Here is a 13671-nt window from a genome sequence, read left to right on the forward strand (position 1 = left end):
GCCTGGACCAAATATGGAGATTTTGGATTGGGTGTAGACCACATGAATGCACAAAATGTTTTGCAGATCCCCACTGGAAATGTGATTTTTTAAAAATTCAAGCTGCAGTACTGAACGAGATAATATTTAAACATGAGATTGAAATGATGTCCTGCTAATTTTGATGAACATTTTATTGTGCTTGTGGATTGTTTGCAAAAATTCAATAACTGAAATCTCTGTTGTCTAAAAAAATAGAACTGGAAATCTAGGAAAAAGTAGAAAGGATGACACATACAGTTGAATACAAAAGGACAGGTATTAAAATGAATTAAAATTCACAATTTGTAAAAAAAAAAATACAGTTAATCAGGGACTTCAGGAAATAAAAGCAGAATGTTACTACTGTTAATAGGTTTTGTATCATGAAACATTCTTAAATTGTAACAGGAGCAAATAGGTACAATCCTACTACCTGGAGAAGTTTAGCATAATTGCATGTAATAATTTATTTTCCTTGGCTGTGGCTTCTAATACTATGTTTTTCCATTTTCAGATCTCTGAAAGTTAACAGAAGATAGGATGGATGCTACAGTAATATTGTCTATTTTGAAGAAAAAGTTGGCTTTCCTCTCAGGTACAGTTTTTGTCCTTTTTTACTTGTGTGTACTCTAAGAAAAATTATGTGCTAAAACATTGTTCTGTCTTCACTATCTTTCTTTTCTGATGTGTGGCACAAATATGTGGTAGAAGTTCTCATGGGAGTTATATATTTTCTCTCACCTTCAATCTCATCTTGTCTATGTGGAAGTAATGATTATGAGCTTCTGTAGAAATTCGGGAGATCAATTTATATTTCCATTTTGGTGTATTAAAATTCTCTCTGTATATTCTTCTAATGTTTATTTTTTATTATAAATAGCATATTAATAGGAACTCAAATAACTGGCTTATGAATACTCATGCTTAAAATATAGAGGATTCAAAACATGTTTCTTATCAAGACGTTGATCAGGCTGAGATTTCTTTCAGGATAAGCGACTAAGATATCTTCTCTTGGGATGCATTTGAATGTTTTAATTTTAAATGCTGCAAATGGTGCTTAGTACTTGATTAGCTTTATATTTTTAAAATTGATGTTGGACTCTGAAGTGTTGGCTGGATGCCTGGGTCACCCACTGGCAGAATTGTAGAGAAAGAGTGTTCCTGTTAAGCAGGTTTTATTTGATAATAGAGGCGTCGTTTGATCCTAAAACTTCTACTGAGAGCCCACATTCTTTTTTTCCTTCCTTAGAACCTTATAAAATGGGAACCATAATTAATATATATTAAGTTGTAGTTACCTTCCTCTCACCAATCCTTGAGGTATACGTCATATATTATAATGTAATAGCAGATTGTTGATTAGTTCAATGGCTAAATCAGCACAGCTTAAAAATGGTTTCTGAGGTAATAACAATACTTTATATTTGTGTTGCCTCATTTATTACTGCTTATAGATGCCTGAATGGAGGAGTTATAAAACTTAGGACGTTAGCTTTTTTTTTTTCACTTAAAAGCCTACTTATACTATTTATGGAAATTAACTTTCTTTCTTTTCAGTAACATTATTACTGAAATCGTCATTTTAACGAGATGGGCAGTGACAAATTTGATATATAAATAAATAAAATAAAATTATTGACAGATAAGAATGCATCTGGTGGATAGGCATAAGGAGAATTTGCTGAAGTTACAAGTTGCTAGCATAAAATGCCGAATAACAAAAAATGTGCTTTTAAAACTATAGATACATAATAGATCCTAAATAGTTGTAATATTCTTGCTTGCTTAATCATTGTTAAGGTATCAGATGCAGGTGTTAGATTACATGCTTTATCCCTTCCTCTCTCAATCTCGTGTGTGGATTCCACCCAGCCACCTCAAGCAGAGAAGATGGTGTATTTCATTCTATAGTTGGCTTCCAATCTTTCATTTAGGGGATTGATAGTGTTAAAGTAGAGCAACATCCATGCTCAATGAAAAGGCAAATAAAAATAGCCTTAATAAGTAACTGCTTAAAATCTTGAGCATCATCTCTGTCTAAATGTACTTAGAGATAAATTTTACATATTGCAAAGGAACTTGGATCCAAATGTTTAGAATTGGTCTAGGGGTTATTAATTATTTCATTCTTGATAGCAAAAAGCATACTGTTTTGGTTTCTGGAAATCATTGTGAAGATTCATTGAGTTGGAATTATAAAGATGTCCTTTCTTTAATTTTCCCCAGCTTTTTTTGCTTGTTATTGGAATACTAAATTTTATATTACATGCAAAAATTATATTTAGAATGGACAAATGGAAACAAATTATTACAACTCCTATAATACCTGCAGTGAAGGGCAAGGAACTATTCAAGAAAATAATTTTACATTGTGATGTTCTTATTTACAGATACCTTGATTTCATCTGTTCTTCTGTTTTCTTGGCCAAAATATGCCATTGTAAATCAATGGTAATATAATATAATGTAGACAATCTCTGACTTAGGTAAACTTGCCTCTATATAGCTCTGTAGAACATGGTGGCTGGCTGTTTGCTCATGTGTGAAAAGCTGGCTGCCATTTTGGGCATTCTCTAAAGTCGGCCTGCCTCATTCATGTGTGTGAGAAAAGGTTGCTAGTTTTTGTGCATGTGCAAAAGGGCAGCCAGTTGCCATGCACAAATTGGTGATCCAAACTTTGCAAAAGTTGATATATAGAAGTATTATAGAATGACATGGTTATGTACATCAGAGGTTGCTTGAACCATCACCTAAATTGAAAGCATAGTATGGTAGTCTTGAACATGCTAAAAGATAAAATCCTTGATCAAGAAGAACTGTATGTGCACAGTGTTGTAATGCATTTATGCAACCATACATGTACATATAGTGTTTCTGTGTGACCAAGGACTTCCATATACTCACTGTACTTACTATGAATACCAATGTTCAGTACAATCAATACAATTGACTGATTGATTACATCAGGAACTGATGCAATCCAGGAACTCTTGGCGGCTTATATGATATATAATATAGCAAAATGTTAAAAATGCCATGGTATGATTAAAAATATTAATAAAATAACAATCATAAAAGCCCAGACTGGGAAAAAAAACAATATAACTGTAGAGGGTTGAAATAAGAACTCAGGATGAATTAATTTTGTTAATCACTAACAAAATCAATGCCTATTCATTCACATCTATATCTACATATCTATATCTATAGTATATGTGGATGGATGGGATTTTTCTAATTACTGGACCAATCTGTGCCTGTTAGTGACTAATTGGTATAAAGTTCACACCTCGAAAGAAAGCGGAAGATTTGAGGATTCATATTTTTTTTCCCTTTTTTTGTTCCTGCAGGAAAGTTAGTACAGCCTGTTAGAATATCAGTTAGAGCCTTGGCACAACTTGTATATCAAAGCTACTATATTGTCTTTCAAGGAATGTGTCTGTAATGTTTTCACTAAAAAGGGTATTCTGTCCCCCTCTTTGTTACCTTATATCTTTGTCAGTTATAACATAATTTATTTCCCAATTGAGGTCTTGTACTAATGTATATACATGTTCCAGCTGTCTTTGAGCAACATTCTACATAAGATTAATTAATACTGTAGCCTTTACTCTTAGATCTTCTGGTTGCAAGAAATTAGGGATTTGTTGTAACCCACTAGCTTAACATCTTCCTTAAAACCAATAAGTTGGGTGCTAGCTTGATTTCCACCAGGAAATTTATTCCAGAACACTGGTGCCACCACAGAAAAGCAACACCATTTGGCTTCAGTACCCTTCACCCCTCTTAAATGTGGGATAATGAGTTTCTCCCTAAATGATCTGGTTGGTTGGGCTGGTTCTGGTTGAAGTAGGCAATTCTGCAGGTAAATGAGGTTCCCAGAAGAATTTCTCTACACTCAAGCTCATATTTGCTTTACTTCATCATATTTCTATTCTAATGCAGCCTGTTCCACTCAAGATACATCGGATTACAATTTCTATCATTGCAGTCAACATTACTCTAAGCATTTTCCCTTGAAGCATTTCTGGTAGAAGTGGAAGTAATGTGATATGTAGGCACTTAAGCACGTTGCTGATTTGAATTATAGAGGGACCTTCTATTATAATGAAGTGTCAGCCACAATGGTGGAAGATTAGTAATCTTTTCTATAAAATTGTTCACTTGCTGTGTGTGGAGCAGGACAGAAGTACTAATCTGTAACATCTTACTGTTTGAAAGCATAATATTCTTCTAAATCAAGTATTTCATTTATTTTCTTAAAATAATTTCTTTTTCTCTGTAACACATCATTTTTATTTGGAATTTCTTTAAAACATACAGAACAAATAGAAGCTAACATTATAATTCAATAATAACTTTAATAAATGGCTGGTGTGGGTCTTCCGGGCTGTGTGGCCGTGGTCTTGAAGTCTTGTTTCCTAACATTTCACCAGCACCTGTGACCGGCATCTTCAGAGTGCAGGAGCAGTTCTCTCTGTGCCCAGGGTGAAGTGACCCTTCTGTGGGTATTTATAGAGATCTGGGGGGGGTGTGGGGGGGTTGGGTTACTGAGTGGCTGCTTGTTTTGGAGTCAGCATCTGTGTGTATTTTCCTGGGGATTAGGCAGGGTTTTTTCTTCTACTGAATTGTTAACAAGGGGCTGCTGGGGGTGATTAGCAAGTTCATTGTGTGAACTGTTCACATGTCCTGGTGGTTGAGCTGAGTTCGTTGACCTTTTGCAGGCTGTATTTTTCAGGATTGGTAGCCAGGTTTTGTTGATTTTTAGACTCTCCTCTTTTTTATTGAAACTGTGCTGGTGTTTGTGAATCTCAATGGCTTCCCGGTATAGCCTGGTATAGTGGCTGTTGGTGTTGTCCAGTATCTCTGTGTTTTCAAATAGGATTTTGTGTCCAGTGTGCTTGAGAGCATGTTCAGCTACTGCAGATTTTTCTGGTTGCTGTAGTCTGCAGTGTCTTTCGTGTTCTTTTATCCTGGTATGGATGCTGCGTTTTGTGGTCCCGATGTACCACACTGGACACAAAATCCTATTTGAAAACACAGAGATACTGGACAACACCAACAGCCACTATACCAGGCTATACCGGGAAGCCATTGAGATTCACAAACACCAGCACAGTTTCAATAAAAAAGAGGAGAGTCTAAAAATCAACAAAACCTGGCTACCAATCCTGAAAAATACAGCCTGCAAAAGGTCAACGAACTCAGCTCAACCACCAGGACATGTGAACAGTTCACACAATGAACTTGCTAATCACCCCCAGCAGCCCCTCGTTAACAATTCAGTAGAAGAAAAAACCCTGCCTAATCCCCAGGAAAATACACACAGATGCTGACTCCAAAACAAGCAGCCACTCAGTAACCCAACCCCCCCACACACACACCCCCCAGATCTCTATAAATACCCACAGAAGGGTCACTTCACCCTGGGCACAGAGAGAACTGCTCCTGTCTGTGCTCCTGCACTCTGAAGATGCCGGTCACAGGTGCTGGCAAAATGTTAGGAAACAAGACTTCAAGACCATGGCCACACAGCTCGAAAGACCCACACCAGCCATCGTATGCCGGCCGTGAAAGCCTTTGACAATACAACTTTAATAAACTTCATAGAAACTAAGAGATTTTAATAAAGCAGGGAAAATAAATTGCTAGGAGGTCCTTGGTCTTTCAAGGCCAAAAAAAAAAAAAAAGGCTCTTCCTGGCAGGCAAAAAATTCTTCCCCTTCATCTTCTTCATTCCTGCTTTGGGCAGTCAGCTCCATTGATAGGAGATGATTGCCCATAGTTTCCTACTACACCCATAGCTTCCTACAGTGAAACATTTCACTTACTGTAAGGACTTTTAAATTATGCCTTCAGATTCTACTACTTTGATTAATTTTAAAGGCATTTATCATTGTTCCCATCTAACATATGTTCTGCATGTATGTTGAAGTACAGTTTATTTTCAGAAAGCAATGCCATAGATTTGGAGATGACGAGAGTTTGATCCACACTTGAGGAGGGCACCTGTTTGGAGAAGGATGTCATACATTGTTTGGTTTTCTCTTTACATTAACAGAAACTCCTTTTCTTTATGCATGGCATGGTATGCAATATTTGCCAAGTGGTCTTGTCCAGCGCAGCCCTCTGCAGCATATCCATATGTTCCAGAGATCCTCCAGCCCTGGGAAACAGCTTTTGAGAAGTTTAGGTGGAACTGCGATGGGAATGGGGATTTGGAAGGCACCAGATGCCTGTCATATGAATATTGCCATATGCAGGGAAAAGCTTTTTTTGAGAAGTGTAAAATCTCCACTGGAAGTATAATCAATGATTTGTTATTTGCATCAAACATTCATTGTCCAAGATATTCTTTCTTTTGCTTCCTTTTCAGAGCCATATTCTACCCTTTTCACATTTCTTTTGTCATCTTGCTTATAGGACAATCAATTCCAAACAGTGGGGTTTCCTCTTCAACAGAATGGGGTACTTTTTTTTTTTTTCAATCCTTTTTAATTTTTAAACTTTTGTATAAACAACAAAGCCCTAAATTTACAGTGAAATGTCTAACTTGCGTTTCATTATTGAACACATGGAAACCAGCCCTGATTGAAATAAATACAATAAAAGGAAGGAAAGTACCATTTTTAAAGTGTGCTTAGTGATTTCAAATTACAGGATAAATATTCTTTTGAGCAAAGCTGAGTCACTTCTTCTTCCTGCACCTGCAATTTAGAATTGGCTGAATTCCTATTTCATGAGAGAAGAAGAGGTAAGAACTGCAAGTTCTTTGCAGTTTCAGACATAAAGATGTGGAAACTTAAACAGGGGAACTTTCATTAGCTAGTTTGCTTTATTGAAGTTTTGGGACAATTAATATAGTACAAGAGATACGTTTATTTCTTTCTCATTTTACCTTGTCACTTGGTGAAGGAAAATTAGAAACGTTGAAATCAGGTGTGACTTTCTCAGTATTAATACTTATATGTGAAATTGTTCCCATCTGTGTTCAGAACAAATAGTTTATACTAGCTTATAGCAGTTGAATTTGAATATCAGAGAATCAATCTTCTTTATTAGGGGTCTCAAAGTGGTAGCACCTGAGTTATATGCAGCCCTTCAAATAATTTTCGGTGGCCCACAGCAGTATTTTATAGGCATCAAGGATTTTGCCCAGCAAAGCCAGGGTACTGCGTGCCACACAGATGTGTAGGCTGGACCGCAGGAAGCACTCCAAGAAGAGGAACATCTCAGCGGCAGCAGCCTCACAACTCATCCCAGCCTGACCTAGCATGTCTCCCAGCAGCTGTGGGATTTGGTTAGCTGGGCTGTGCATTTGGTCTAAGTAGCACCACTTTCCAGGAACCCTTACTTGCTCTTGAATTTCAGAGTGGGTGCTACTTCTGAAGCCACCTTGGGCCTTCCAGGCAGGGAGATGAGACTGGGTTTCCCTAAGGAAGAGGAGGAGGAATCACTGAGGAGAAGGGCCAATTCTGGTTGTCCCAATGCAAGAATCTTTTTTCCAGATAAGGAGAGAGAAGAAAAGGGAAAGTGAACAAGGAAAAGATTAAAGGAAAGAAAGACCTCGACCTGCTTCTTAACTAGAGAGAAGAAAAACAGGATTTGAATAACTCCTAGTTCAAGGAAGGAGTTCTTGATTGTGTCATCTTAGATACGATCTTGAAAAAGTGCCTAAGTGAAAAGGCTTTGTTTTGCAGCTCAGTTTCACAGTAAAGTTAAAAACAATTATAAATGTATGTTTAATGGCATAATATGATACTTTTCATTTTCTTCATTTTCAACTCATACAAGAGACTTTTGTATCAATGTGCAAAGAAGCTTCAGTGTTGTAACCCTTGGGCTAATGAACTAGTCCTCATGTGGTACTTGTGACATTTTGAATTTGAGACCCCTGTGCTCATGGAAGATTAGCATGTTGCAAGCAGAGTAGTTCATCTTTATTAAATGTTAGAATTTACGTAATGGAACTGAGGGTAAAAGAGATTTTTCACTAGTTCCCTCAAATGGAATATTTCTAGCTGTGTCAAAATAGATGGCTACAAAGGATATGCATGGAGAGCTTTTTTCTTCTGTATAATAACTGTTATTGGTCACTTAGTGAACCATATTATTAATGAAGTCAGAACTGTGAGGAAAATAGTTATGGTAGAAATATGTTATAGGGTTTCAAATATTTTGGGTTATAACATATGTAATTATCTATCCTCTGTAAACTTCACAAAATCTCCTCTATGAACTTTAGAAAATCTATATCCATCCATCCATCTGATAGAGAGCATGCGCGGGTGTGTGTGCATGTGCGTTGAGATGTCTGTGTGCATGTGTGTGTTTCAGCATGTCCTTTAAAAATCCTGTGAATTATGAAGTCATTAGATTGAATAAACTATACTGAAATATATTTGAAAAGAAAGACTCATTCTCAGCCTCGCAATCCTGAAGCTGTATGTAGGAACTATAATTTGATTTTCTTGCCGATTTATGATGTATCCAGTCACGGGTGAACTTTTTATTTTTACTCCCAGCTACAAAAAGATAGAGATCTGCTTTTTTAACTGAACAAATTTACTGGAATATAAAAATTCATGGGGTACAGTTCACTTCATAAAATGGAATGTAGGTCCACTAAAGTTTATGCAATGATAAATGTATTCATCATTAAGATATCGCAAGACTCTGTTGCAACTGCCAGCCTAGCCACTCTTTGTTCTAGAACTCTAATATTGTGTGCTGTGTTTACGTAGGCTTTCATCTGTATCTTGCTCAAATCCTGCATGCTAATTGTTGCATTAACTAGAGTACAACGTATTCCAAGGAAGATTTTAAATCTTCAGCGAACTCTGGCAGTCCAAGGGACTTTGCAGCCTTGAGAACAAAGGAATTGTGGAACTCCCTGAGTTTGACCTGCCAAACTCCCCAAGCAAAAAGAACTGTATCTCTTTTTCTTCATTGCCCCACCCACCACTTTATTTTTGTTTTAATCTTTCCAGCTTCTCATAAGGCCCAAAGCTTTCTCCCCATGAGACACAGGCTTCTGAAATGCGAACATCATCTGTTTCTGTTCAAATATTGGACTTCTAAATCATGTGCTAATGGCTAGTTATTGTAGATTTTTAGTTATTACTTATGTGGTAGCAATGGAGGTGAATATTACTTATGTATAACTTTGATCATTAATCTTTCCATCATTCAAACCATGTTCCTTATTGTAATGGTAATTTAAATAGTACATAATTTGAAATATTTGAATAATTTGTACATAATACATAGTACATAATTTGAAACAAATATTTGTTCTTTGTAATGTATCAGTGCTGTGTTAGGTTGGCTTCAACTGTGTTCTTAGCTACTGTTCAACTCTTTCTCCTTGTGTAGTTCCTTTTGTGTCTCCCAAATATGCTCTGGATAATGTAACCCTTATGGATGATCCAGGGATTAAGAGAGAGAGGAAGCTTAGGTTCCATGGATGGAAACCAGTTCCTGCCTATAATCCAATAGCCAAAGCACACAGAGTACAAAATTTCAGTGCAGTGCTTCAGTAGTACCACTCAGTTTTAAACATACAGTTTTAGTGCCAAATATATTAGGTAACAGTGAATCACTATGGTTGTTTTTTAACCATTCTTGTCTATATTTTTTGTAGGTGGGAAGGACAGAAGAAGTGGCCTCATTCTGACAATTCCATTATGCCTTGAACAAACAAATATGGACGAATTGAGTGTCACCTTGGACTATCTGTTAAGTATTCCAAGGTGATTTTTTTAAAAGACCTATTTAATAAATCAGTAATGCTTTTAGATTTATATTCATTCCTATGATGTATATACACCTAAATAGACTTGAACTTAAATTACTTATTTGAAACAAACAGAACTTTTTCTAGGCAAGTAGTCACTAGTCACACTTTCGTTCATACTTGTATCTCTAAATTGTCCAGTCATTATATCATACTTTAAATTCAAAATTAATTAACTTATTTTCTCTTTCCTTATCTCATTCCCACTCATCCATTTACATCACCTAATAGAATAATTTCTTCTTCTAGAATGCATTCGTTCAGATTGTTCCACAATTTTTCCCAAAGCTCCAGTCCAGTTCTTTCATTGTGACCGTTTACAGCAAGTTAACATGTAACTGTCACCAGTGTATGAAATCCTACTTTCATATACAGCCTCAACAATCTAGATGACACTGATTCGGACTTGTTAATTAAACCTACACCTTAGCTTCCATGTATTTATCAACTCCTATCCACAAGATCAGATCACTTTCATTCATATGCTTATACTCCATTCCTTTTCTTTTAGTTTCACAAATACACAATATATTATTTTTCTTGCATACATTATTAGATGTACTCATAGATACTTCTGTCCACTGCCCATCATGTCTTTAGTCAATCAAGGCTTTCATGTAACATTTTTAATAAATATATAAGAAAAGGAAAAGAGTAGACAAGGTTTTCAACCTTTGTTGGGCCTGTGCCACATGCAGCATTCTTGCTAATGGTAGGAACAGTACCAGTCAGTATAGGTATGATTTAGGTAGTTTTATGTAAATTGCCACAAGCATAAAGAAATCCCATTTTCTCCCCAAGGGTGTTAAAACTGTGCTGTGCAGGCTGGGATATCTAAAAAATATTTTGCAAGTGAACTTAGTATTACCCATGTCCCAGCAACTAGGAGGTACATTCAGTAATATTGTTAATTCTGTAGATGCTTAATTAGTTTTCAGAAACAACAGTGTCAGCATAATATTTTAAGCAATACAGGGAGGAAATGTGAAATATGAATCGAGTGTCCATTCTTTCTTCCAGACACACATACAGTTATTAACAGACAGATTTCTGTACATTATATTTTTTAAATAGGTGATGCACACATGGCAGTCAGCTTCTATTTACACAGATGATATCTTCCAGCTTGCACCTAACCAGTTACATGCCCCAGCAACATCATTTTTTCTGCTGTGAGGTTGCCTTCATCTTATTCCCAGCCCATTAATGAGAGAACTTCAGAACTTCAGAACTTCCATAGTTAGCTGTCCTTCAGCCATCTCTATCTCAAGGCAATACAGTTTTAATACAACTGGGGATAACTCTAACGTTTGTTCTTCATCAGAAATTAATAGATGTTCTGGAAAGGCCAAAGCAGGTGAAAAAGTGGATTTTGGAATAAGTGACTTTTCCCTTAGAAAATTCTTACACTATTGTTTGTGAAGGCATATTTGAAAAACACACACCTGGAAAATCTAGTTTGGCATAGGAAAGTAATAAATGAGGTGGAATGTATCAAATGTTTTTAAAGCAGCAGCTTAAATATATCAGATAATAAAATACATCGCCCATATATGTCTGTATATATATATTTATTTATTTTTTGCAGTGAAAAGTGTAAAGCCAGAGGATTTACTGTTATAGTGGATGGTAGAAAATCTCAGTGGCATGTCGTAAAGACTGTGGTGTTAATGCTACAGGTAAGAATTGCTTTATGAATCTCAGCAAAGAATTCAGTTTTTCTGAAGTTATTCAACATCTCGCAGGGTTCCCACATAATGATAAACCATAATGTGGTTTGATTTTGACTTAAGATAAACTGATTCATTACATTATTTTCAATAAACCACAGTTAGAAACTAGGTTTATTTATATATTCTCAGCTGCTTTAAACATAATTTGCCTTTATATATGTGTTGTAAATGTAGATTATATGCTAGATTGCAGGCTACAATCCATGAGGAACATGCAGTCTACATCTATGAAGAAGAGATGCTCTTCATCACATATACAGAGAATCAGATACCCCAGCTGCTCTCTGGAAATAGAGGAAAAGTTTGGTCCTTTTAAAAGTAGGGGCAGAACCCAAGGAAAAGTTTTCACTGATGGTGGGATAAACACTGGATGCATTGTTTCCTACAACCTCTGGTTCAAGTTTGGAATTTCCAAGGACCTAGGATGTTCCTGTAATTGAAGAACTTCTGCTTCAGAAATTCAGTTTCTGTGGAAATAGATAAAATACATTAGCCATGAATTGTGCTAGTTTTAATTTTGGTTTCTGATTTGGTTTCTGATTCTGTTAAGTTTAGTATCATTTTCTTCACTTTTCTGTCCAAGGTAGGAAACAGAGTATACTGTAAGCTTTATTTCATCCTTGCCTCAAGCTGTACATGAAGGTATTTTAGTTCTTTCAAATCTCTTTAATGCATAATAGTATTTGGAATGCTGTGAATAATATTTTCACAGTATCTTTTCAGAGATTTTGAGAGATTTGTCGCAGACCACCACTAACTTGTGGTCTGCCCAGAGCACCATATTTTTATTGCCCCCTGCCACCATTTTAACCAAACTGCTGTTTTTCCATAATATAATATAATTTCTCTGTAATGCTTCCTTTACGTTATTGAATGTATGCATTTTGATATTTCTAGTCAAGAAGGGGTTTTACATTTGTGTTTTCCTTAATGAAGTTTCATTTTATCCATCTCTTGTGAGATTAATCTAGTTCCCAAGAAAGGGCTGCATCCTGTAGAGATACATGGTGGCAGCAGGAACTATTAAACTGCTACCCCAAAACAGAAAGCAGAAGCAGATTGTACAAATTCAGAGGGCTTCTGGTTTGAGGTCCCAGTCTGGTTATATTTTCTGGTTTATATTTACATGTTCACCATTTCTTATGGGTTCTGGAAGAAGAAATGGAAAATGAATTAACCAATTAAGAAATGATTACTTTGCTTGTCTGTAAAATTAACTCTGGATTATTCCTAGGTTGTTGAACAAACTGTAATTAAAACAATTCTTAGGTGAATATTAAGGATAAATCATGGCGTTTTCCCAGAAGGGGAAATAAGCCATAGTCAGTGTCATGTTTATAAAATGTAAGAGTTTTATGAAATGTAGTAAGTATAACAGGAACCCATGGTCTATATAATATGAGAACTGATTTTGTCATGAAGCTATATGGATTCATTTCTATTTTTTTTTTCCATCCTGAAGTCTTAGTTGATGCAACCTTTCTGAGACTACATTAAGTCAGAATGCAGAGAGCTAGGTGATTCCTAACTTTCTTTCAAATTGACTTTGTCTGCACAGATAGCCTTTTTTAATAGGCAAAACTTTCATGGGCCCCCAGTACACCTCATTTTACATTCTGGCCTGCAAAAAGTATCCTATAGTTTATGTAGGATTTTAAAAATTCTCATATACTTTTCTCCAAAGGTATAACATTCTTTGTGTTTTTGTCTGTTGCTTTTGTAGATTATCCATTTCAGGACTCAATTTTTAGTTACATTTTGCATTTTTTCATAATATGGTTGTTATGTTTTTCATACTTTTGAAAAAGGATGGGAAATGGATCCTACAAATAAGTAGAAATAAAAGCAGACCCATAGGAGAAAAAGAACCTTAGGAAGAAGTAGGCAGAAGGTGAAGTTCTATCAGAATTTTATTAGCCATTTTTTAAATTCTTTATTCAGCTTTATTCAAGTGACTTTTCTTGGCTTTATGAAAATCTTTAACAGATGTTGGCTTAATGAAGTTTGACATTTTGATCCCAGACCATTTTTATTAACTGTCAAGATACAATGCTTTCCTCTTTTTTTAAACTTTGTTTGAATGCACTCTTACAGGATGTATGTTGTCACAGTCATTAAA

The 13671-nt window shown here is 35.8% G+C and overlaps 1 protein-coding gene across 5 annotated transcripts in view; it reads left to right on the plus strand.

The window, feature by feature from the left end:
• Positions 1-13671, plus strand: part of SESTD1 (SEC14 and spectrin domain containing 1) — a 61804-nt gene that overhangs the window by 21947 nt on the left and 26186 nt on the right. For all 5 annotated transcript variants that reach the window (XM_088135749.1, XM_007422585.3, XM_007422587.3 and 2 more), the window contains exons 4-6: positions 536-616; positions 9667-9775; positions 11408-11498. In XM_088135749.1, coding sequence (XP_087991875.1) covers positions 562-616; positions 9667-9775; positions 11408-11498 — 255 coding nt within the window. In that variant the 5' untranslated portion in view covers positions 536-561. The remainder of the gene's footprint in view (positions 1-535; positions 617-9666; positions 9776-11407; positions 11499-13671) is intronic.

Source organism: Python bivittatus, unplaced genomic scaffold, assembly GCF_059951505.1.
Source record: "Python bivittatus isolate LINGU-HERP-01145 unplaced genomic scaffold, Pbiv_v1 ctg000200_np1212, whole genome shotgun sequence".
NCBI classification, from domain to species: Eukaryota; Metazoa; Chordata; class Lepidosauria; order Squamata; family Pythonidae; genus Python; species Python bivittatus.